General features: G+C 36.4%; 1 protein-coding gene across 1 annotated transcript; it reads left to right on the top strand.

Annotated features, from left to right (window-relative positions):
• Positions 1 to 723: 723 nt before the first annotated feature.
• Positions 724 to 7,853, top strand: LOC104512848 (nipped-B-like protein; the record flags this gene model as incomplete). Its single annotated transcript, XM_010156001.1, has 4 exons — positions 724 to 823; positions 2,417 to 2,568; positions 3,580 to 3,740; positions 7,760 to 7,853. Coding segments are annotated over 4 exons (507 nt in total), but the record flags the coding sequence as incomplete, so codon positions are not given.
• Positions 7,854 to 9,593: the final 1,740 nt, after the last annotated feature.

Here is a 9,593-nt window from a genome sequence, read left to right as displayed (position 1 = left end):
GGCATTGTCCAAATGCCTCTTAAATTAGTTGGTTTCAAGCACATTGGTACTTGAGGCTTGCCAGCTTGTACAGCCTAATTTCCAGAGCATGACTGTGGCGATCTGCAGGCTTGGGAGCTTACAGCTGGAATACGCTGGTTGGTTCTGCTTTGCAATTGAAATTATTTCGGCACCTTCTTTGATAACATTCCTTGTAAGCGTAGTGGAGGTGGAATAGAAAGCTTTTTCCCTAGGTAGAAAGGAAACATTAAGGCATTATGGAAGTGGTGAGACTTCCATGCAGCACTCAGTCTGAGATGATTGCTGTAGTTCCTCTACAAATGGGAGATAGGTTTTCTGTGAAGTTTCCAAATCTCTTACTTATTGGCACATTGAGTACTGTATGCACCAGCCTGGGGTGTGGGATATAAGTCATCTTATAAAATGTTTCTATTTACTAGTAGGTTTTGGCTTGGAAGCTGTAAGGAACAGAGGAAGGAACTACAGTTAACATTTATAACTGAATTAACACTGCTTTAGGGAACAGTTTTTAATGTCATGATGTAAAATGGACATCTTGCACAGAATCGATAATTTCTATTGTTTTCGAAGAGTCGTGGGTAGATGATGTTAATGTCTGTCAAGTTTATTATCTCTTTGTATGTAATAGTTTCTGAAATGAGGAACTTTATTGATTTAAAAGGAAGTGTGTCTAAAGTAATGCTGCTATCTTCTTTTTAATAGGGATGATGATGTCACAGTTTAATATTTCTCAGAATTCCATGCGTGGTAGTCCTGCATCTTCCAATTATCAACAAACCACTATTTCACATAGCCCTTCCAGGTAATGTTTTCTTTTAAATGGAGCGGGTCAGCAAACTGTACATTCTTCCTACAGTGACAGTCAGTTCTTGTGGCAAGTTTGTGAATGGAAGGTGATCAGTGTCGACCAATTGTGCATTTGTCTGACAGCAGGGTGGGTTTCTTCAGCTGGCACAGAAACATTTTTCTGTCAGTGAATGAACCCTCATGCTCTAGGATTAGTCATGATTCTCTGCTCTCTCTCCCTCCCATAATTTTGACAAACTTTCTTTCCTACTTAAGGACTTCCCCTGCCACCTCTCCAGCTGTTTTCTGCCTATGGCAGAGGCTGAGACTAGTGACAGGAGGATAGGAGAGAAGAGGCTAATCTGTTCCAACACGGAGAACAGTACCAGCATGAGGGGAGGGTGGGAAAGAAGGCTTGTAAATGCCTGGAGTAGTGCTGTAAGAGCTATACGGAAGGCAACTTGGAGGAGAGGCCCAGTAGTTTGGCCAGTCCTCCAGCCATATCCTCGTCACCTTTTTGGTTCTTTTTTAAAATTCTGAGTGTTGGCCAGTAGTGTATACCTATAATCCAGGTTTTCAGTAATACAGTAAAGTTCTCTGGACTAGAGGAAAGAGTTCTGCATGTAGCTTCAACCCAGTCACTGGGCTTTATCAGATTTAATCTTCTAGATACCATTATGAAATAAATTTAATTCACTTAAGTTACTGTAATTGTTTTGGCAAGTTAAATGTTATATATCTTCACAAAAAAAAGTACACTATTTTACTTTTATATCTAAAAGGGATATTGAAGAAGGGTTTTTTAAAATGTGAATATTACAATGAATATTACAAAGTCATCTTGAAATCCTTGCAAAACCCTTGTGTTAAATACTTTGCTAGTTCTTTCCATGAAAGCTTACCTTCATAGGGTTGTCATCTAGAACTGAGGGTTGTGAAAGCATATAATGTACTTACTGAAGGTTTTTTTTTGTTTATTTTGATTTTGAACAACTCCTGTAAAAATGTAAGTTACAATGTGCATGTATTATTGTCACAAGCCTTTGTTATTTTTACGACATCCTGTCTCCAGGATCAGTCTCAGATCAAGCCAGTGGAAGAATAAGTTGTATTCAGTGGACTTTGGGCCAGGTCTTACCTAGCTGCCTACCACATTCCCATGCCTAGGCAGTATAATTCTGTAATACAGAATCTTAGGAAATCATATTTAGAACAGATGGCTCCTTGTTAATCCTAGTGACCTAGTTGTTAATTAAAACTAAGCTGACACTTTTATTAAAACTTCTAGGACTAACTTCTGGAAATTGCAGATCTTATTTTAGTACATGTTTGTGTCATTGTTTCCTTGCCCTAGGTCTTAAGAATGCTTTGTATCCTGTTTTCTACTTCTACTAATGCGGTACCTAAGCCGTGACTCTTAAGTCATAATTGAAGTTGGGAAGGTATCAATAGCTTAAAATACCGATTTTGAGGGAGATTCTTGATTATTGGAATTTTGTGGCTTAAAAAAGTTGGAATGTGCAGAATGTGTAATATTCCAAAAGAAATGACAGATCTGTCTAAATTTGCTTTTCCATCTTCTAAAAACTTTTTAAAATTTTATTTTTAGCCGGTTTGTGCCACCACAGACAAGCTCTGGTAATAGATTTCTGGCACAACAGAACAGTCCAGTGCCTAGTCCATATGCTCCTCAAAGCCCTGCAGGATACATGCCATATTCACATCCTCCAAGCTACACACCACATCCTCAGATACAGCAAGGTAGGTCTATGGTGTTTGTTTTATTCTCCTATCTGTTGGCAACTTTAACTTCATGTGGAGGTTTTACAGCTTTCTAATTTCTTTGAAGGAGTCACGTGCATTGGCAGGTATGTTTAACCTTTGCTTTCCTGACTGTAGAGAGTGTTAATATGTACTTCATACATACATACATACATACACACATAAATAAATAAATAAATAAATAAATAGAGCTCTCCTATGTACACTCATTTTGCATAGTTGTCATGTGTACATGACAGTAGAAAAATTAAAACAAAAAAACCCAACCATTTTTGTTAGCTGTGGCCATCATTTATCTGTATTGGTGAAAACCTCATTTTTGCCAATGTAATGTAAATTTTGCTGCCAGCTTATTTAGCCTTACCAAACCTTTGTAGTGTCAACTAGATTAATTCTACATTGGCTAGAACGATGCTCAAGGTATGCAGTAACTAGCAAAGATGACCTTCAGAATGAATGGATTTCATTGTTCTTCTCTTTTCTAAAAACGATCTTGAACATGAACACTGTTAAAGTATGTAGGCATTTTTTTTCCTGGTAAGTAGAATTCTCATTGCATTCTTTTAAATCATTTGTTCTGAAAATGTTTAGTTTGTGCTTAGAATATATATACCTGCTTTGTATGTAATATTGTATGTCTCATGAATACCTTGGAAGTTATTTAAAGATAGTGAATACAAATTGCACAGAGGAAAACAAAGTAGGAATATGATACTGACTGTGATTAGCACAGATGTGGAGAGAAACTTGGCTAATCTGTACATGGAATTTAGATTTTAAATACTCTTTAAAAATAAGATCTTATCTTGAATAAAATTAGGTATCTGTTTGTGGCAAAAGGATTCAAAATGTTGTATTCTTCTCCAGATTCCAGACCTCTTGCATCCAGCCCATTAATATCCAATGTTTCTGTGTTTTGTCTGAAACTTTTTATGAGTTAACAAGCATGTGAATGTATCAGTATAGTTACTTATATTTTTTCTATTTCAGCTTCAGTATCTAGTCCCATTGTCACAGCTGGGATAAGGAATCTCCACGAAAATAAGGTTTCAAGTCAGTTGTCGGGAAATTCAGCTAATCATCATGCTGATAATTCTAGACATGGCTCAAATGAAGACTACCTACAGATGGTGCACAGACTAAGTAGTGATGTATGTTACCTAAATCAGTTTATTATGATAATGCAGATATTTACAATGATAAAGCAAGTATGTGCTTATCAGCCCTAGAAGTCAGATATTTTCTAATGTTGCTACTGATGTATAAACCCACTGAAGATATATGGCAATTTCAGATGCAACTTTGATGAGTGAGATTTAAGTTTTTCTAGATCTTTTCCTTTGGAACATTTTGTAACATTCGTTCTGATGAAATTAGAATTCCTATGGACAGTTTTCCTTACTGGTCTATTATGTACTTTTATGGTGTGGATTCTTTGTAAACAAGTTTTACTGTAGTGACTTTATTTCATATGGGAGAAATTAATTCTGAAATCTGGAATCTAAAGGAATAAAGACAACTTTCTCCCACATTTTTTTGAACTACTGATTTATTTTCTTAACAAGCATCTCATTCTGCAGATGAAGATTTTTGGAATTATTCTTTACAGGTTTGGCCCACAGTGTCTTAACTGCTCTTAAAGGGAGAGCACTAAAATGTCAATTTTATTTTTTCATCAAAACCTGGTGGGATGCACTCATTTTTTTTGTGACTGTGTGTGTTTTATTTAGCTTACAAAAACTGTGCACAACTCTTGACTTCCTAACCTATCTGTGGAAGCAGAAAAGTTCTACATTCAACAGGTGTATTATTAACACCAGGATCCCTAAATCCCTTGCCAGGATTAATACACTAGAACTCCAAGCGAGATTTTAGTTTTATCAGTCTTGTGTTTTGGTTTTTTTTAAACATACAACTAGCTAAGAAATAAGAGAATATTGTAATGAAGGAATCTATCATAATACACAGTTATCAGATGTTTTTCCCAGTTTCTGCTTCAGCAATGCAAATTCTTCAGAAAGGAAACTGTTCTTGGCATTAAATATACAAATAGCCCCCAATAATGTTAAAGGTACACTCTCAAGAGAATCTTGGTTTTGTTAAGACGGGATTTTTGGAAAACTTCTCTAGTAGATTAATTTATTTAGTAATTTTTAAAGAGGAAGTATTTGAAAATATTAATCCCTAATTTTGTGATCCAGGCAATGCAACCATATCGTAGTGGTTATAGAACTTACAACTGAAACTCTTTCAAAATAGACAGACTATGAAAACATAAACTCATACCCTCATTGATTAGTAAGTTTTGCATCTATGTGTGAATAATAAGCTTAATAATAATGTTGCAGCCTTTTCAGATGCAGTGTGATCTTTGGCAAAAATAGTTACGCATGAGGATTACTTAATCATGAAACTTAAAAAATTTGATTATTTGTTATTCTTATTAGTTTTAGGATTTTATTGCTTTAAAAAATATGAATAGTAGCAAGATACTGTGTATTTGCAATATATGATTCTACAAAATCAGTAAGTACACTTTTGAAGGCTCACTACAAATAGACTCAAGGACAATTTTTTGGTAAACTTGGGAGCATTCCTAGAACATAATTTTTTGCTTACATGTCACCATTTGATGAAGTGCTGAACTAGGAAACTATAAACAAGCACTTCTGAATATTTGTCATCCACGTTGGGAATGGCATGTGTACGCAGAAGGTCATCTACCTAGTTAGTCTGTTTAGTTAATAAAAGTCACCTTTGCCTATGTCCCTGGCACTTATGGATAGAGGACCTCTTCTGTCCTAATAAAACATGCGTGCATAAAAAGTTACTAAGCTTTCTTTCAATATCTTGGGGGTTTTTTTGAGATTCATTACAAGTCAAATATAAGTCAGGTTTTTAAAAAATCCGCTCCATAATTTCAGTGTAGTTGATGAACGAGTAACTCACCAGGAAATTAATCCACTTTGAATCACAGTAACAACATGTAAGTTTAAGACACACTTCTTTTGATTGCATTGAATAAGAGTATTACATTTCTTCACACACGAGTCTTTCCTTACATGAGGCAACAACTCTTTTTGCAAGCACTGCTGCAAAATGTGTAGTTAACAGCACAAGGTGAGTTTCTTTTTTTTTTTTTAATTCACTGTGCTGTGGGAGGAAAAAACCCAAATCTAAAAGTATTGTTTTCTAAGTTCCCATCGGTGGTAAAACTGATGAAATCTGGTTTCTTATGGATTTATATCCTTTACTTGTAAGCACCTTTAGTTCATAAATTTCAACCTCTTTCCTTTTCCCTAAGCAATGTCAACACCACCTTTCCAAGGAGCAACATGTACCCTGTCTCATCTGCAGCTGTGCATGTGGAGATGGGCCGTTTGGTCATTGTTAGAGGGAGTGTGTTAGGGGGTGTCCATCTATGCAGGCTTCCATTTCCTTGAAATGCTAATTTAGCTTTCTGACTTACAGAATCATAGAATTGTTTAGGTTGGAAAAGACTTTTAAGATCATGAAGTCCTACTGTTAATGTAGTTTACTACCGACTGCTGCTTTTTTTCATACAGGCGTGTAAAAAGCTAATTACAGTTGAGCCTTTTAACATTCTATTAATTGGGTTGAAATTGATCAAAAGGATAAAAGGTGTTTATCAGATAATTCAGGTTTGGTTAAAAAAAAAGTCATATGAGAGAATTGTGTGTATGCAGTTACCCCAATAGGAGGCAGGTTAGAATATTAGCTACCAAAATGACCAGCTTAATTACTAAACTGATGAAATAACCTTACAACTTTGAAGACTTCCTTTGTATGACTTTACCCTTTAAAAGAATGGACTTTTTGCCGTTCGATTTTAATCACAGAAATTGTCTCTTCCTAGGCATAGGGGTTGTTAATTTTTTCTTTCCCAAAAAATTCCCGTAGATGTTGTGTAAAATAGAGTGCTAAAAACGGGGAATAGTGTGCAGTCGAGGTTTAGATCTGGTTGTGGCAGGGAGGGAACGAGCATGCTGGTCACCAGCAGGGGGCTCCCTGCAAGCGGCGAAACCCCCACCTAGACCGTTCTGCAGGAATCTGAAGAGTGGGTTTCGTATTTAATTTTAAGATAGTGGGGGTGTAAAAAGACACATATATATTCTTAAAGATAGACCATGGACATCATTACATTGCAGTTAGTATCATGTTATGAAGAAGCTTGTCAGAAAGCATGAATTCCACTGAAGCAGTTTGTTCTGTGAAAAACTTGAGAAGGCGGTGGAACTTGTTTGCCAAGTTGGGGAGCGCTTCATATGGCCATTGAATTGTTTCCTACTGTGATGGTTTTAATTGGCTCTCAGTCGGACAGTGTATGGCAGGAGGTGGTATCATTTGGGATTTTTTCCATTATTTTCATTACATATTATTAGTATTGTTACTATTATTGTTATAATTTTTCTTTCGATTACTTTCAATTATTAAATAGTTCTTAACTCATTAGTTTCCTTGTGTTTTCCTCTGATTCTCCTCCTCCATTGGAGGAGTGGGGAGGTGAGCAAGTGGCTGCGGTTAAACCACAACACCTATCTTAGAGACAGGCAGATAACAAGCTAAGGTCGCTCCAGTTGTGTTTTACACAAGACTATCTGCTGCAATGGGAGTGCTAGAAATTTTGTTCCGTCCTGATGTGTGTATGCTGGAGGATATAAAGAAAGTGTTAATTTGTTTCACTGTAAAAGCAAGATGGCATTCTAGAAAAGCTTTAAGGGTAGGTTAAGTGAAAAGTGATGATTTTTTTTTTAATATCTACATTTTATGCTCAGTTTCAGTTGGTATTGTATAGAGATCATGTATCTGCCTTTCAACTACTATGAGTGCTTGTAACAAAAAAGTTCTAAATGGAACCTTCATGTAAACCTAAAGTGCTTACTTAGCTAGAAGATATGTACATCCATTTTATTTTTGTGTGCATGTTCTGGTTATAGAATCTTCTTAGGGCTGATTGTGCTTTTGAATATTGCTTATACAGTACTCTAATAGCAGTCTAAATTACAAATATTTTAATGTAAATAAGTATTTCTTCTAATGTTTCTTGTATGCTTTTTTAGAACAATCCATTTTATCATTGCATGTACTGATATCACTCTTTATCAAGTGTTCATGTTCATAATGTTAACTTTTATCATTGTCACTTTAGGATGGCGATCCTTCAATAAGGAATGCTGCATCTTTTTCCTTGAGGTCACCACAGTCAGTCTGCTCTCCAGCTGGAAGTGATGGAGCCCTTAAAGGTAGTTTAGCAGTCATATATATCAATGTATTCTTTTTTCCTAATTTTAAAGAACAGAAAGTTTAAACAGGTATTTAGTTATTTCTCCTGACTTCTGTATTCAAATAGTACTAGACAGTATGTCATTATGTTTTGGATACAAAATTATTTTGAGCCCTGATCCAGAAGAAATGTTTGAAGGTCCAAAAATTGACTAATTATCCCTCCAAACAAAGCTCAGATTCATGGAGGACAGAAGGATTTCAAATCCTTTCCAATATGAGGATTATTTTCTTTATAAGAATGGTTTCAGTTGCTTTACAAAAGAAATGGTTAAAAGGCAGCATTACGAGTATTGAACCCTTGACCAGCTCAAAAGTGTTTTGACATGCAATGCTTGTCTTAATTGCAATCATGAAATTTTAAGAACATGAAATGAAAAGTAGTTCAGTGAACTCAATACATACAGCATAAATGAAGCCTGAAAATCTTAGCTGTGGAGAAGGACTAGGGTGAACTGTCAGTCAGTTGACAGGGAACAGAAAAAAAAAATCTGCTCAAAATAATTCTTTATGCTCAAGTGTGGAATGCATACTGCTGTTTTCAATACTATCCCTAAGAAGCAATGACTGAGATACAAGAGACTTGGCAAGGTAGGGTTTTGGGCATATTCTTTCAAAGTTACTTTTTCAGTGCTTACACATTTACATGGCAGTAGTAGAAAGATGCAACAGTGCTTTCTTCTCTTTAGCCCTGAAACAAAATGAAGTCTTTCTGGATGGTCAGGTTAGGTGGAGAGGGAGAACAGGAGATAAGGGGGATTCCAGGGAAGGTGAAGGCCTTGTGCAGCCTGTGTAAGAGATGTCTTCAGTTGCGGTGGACCATAGAGCAGCCTTCCTGTACCTATGAGGAGAGTATCAGGAAGACTTGAGTCAGGCTTTTCAGTGTTGTGGAGGAAGGATGAGATAGAATGGACTTAAATTGAAATGGGAGATTCTAACTAGGTCTAAGGGAAAACTTCTTCACTATTCAGGACAGTCAAGCCTTGGAAAAGTTGCCCAGACAATCTGTGCATTTTCTGCCCTTGGAGATTTTCAAGATCAGGCTGAGTAAAACTCTGCATAATGTGGCCATGCTCAGTCTGCATTGAGCATGAGGATGTACCGAAGACCTCCTGAGGTCCCTTCTTAACTGAATTATCCTATGATCCTGTGACTGCTAAATGATCTCTCTGGTTCATCTTCTGTAGGCACATACTGTGTTAAACAGTGACAGAAGAAATGTGGCTCAGCTGGCAGGTGAGAAGGACGTGTGTAGCATGCCAGCAGCAGCAGTATTTCAGGACATTTGGTGCTAAAGGACTTGTAAGACTTGTATAAATGCTGAAGACTGAATGTGGTGGTTTTTCTCTCTGTTGAGCATATCAGTTTAACAACATGGTGAATAGAGGCTGCTTCCACTCAGATATACGATTACCATGCAGCCAGAAGAGTATTTGAATTATTTTTTGTTGAAGTTGATGCTGTTTCGATTGGCTGCCTCAAACCCTTGTTTTGAAGGGATATCTTTTCAGATTATTTCTACAGACAATCTGATTCTACAGTTCATATTGTAATGTTTTGGCATTAGAAGAGCTGAAAAAGTGCAAGACGAGCTTTTTCATGTATTTACCTGTACGTTAGCTTTACTTTTCCCATTGATAAAGCACACAACTGAAATACTGTTACTAATGGTACTACCGTTTTGCCTTCTTGAAGAGATT

The sequence above is a fragment of the Eurypyga helias genome, unplaced genomic scaffold (genome assembly GCF_000690775.1).
Source record: "Eurypyga helias isolate BGI_N326 unplaced genomic scaffold, ASM69077v1 scaffold1840, whole genome shotgun sequence".
In the NCBI taxonomy this organism is placed as follows: Eukaryota; Metazoa; Chordata; class Aves; order Eurypygiformes; family Eurypygidae; genus Eurypyga; species Eurypyga helias.
The sequence above is the reverse complement of the archived record's forward strand: the minus strand, read 5'-3'. Positions and strand labels throughout refer to the sequence as shown.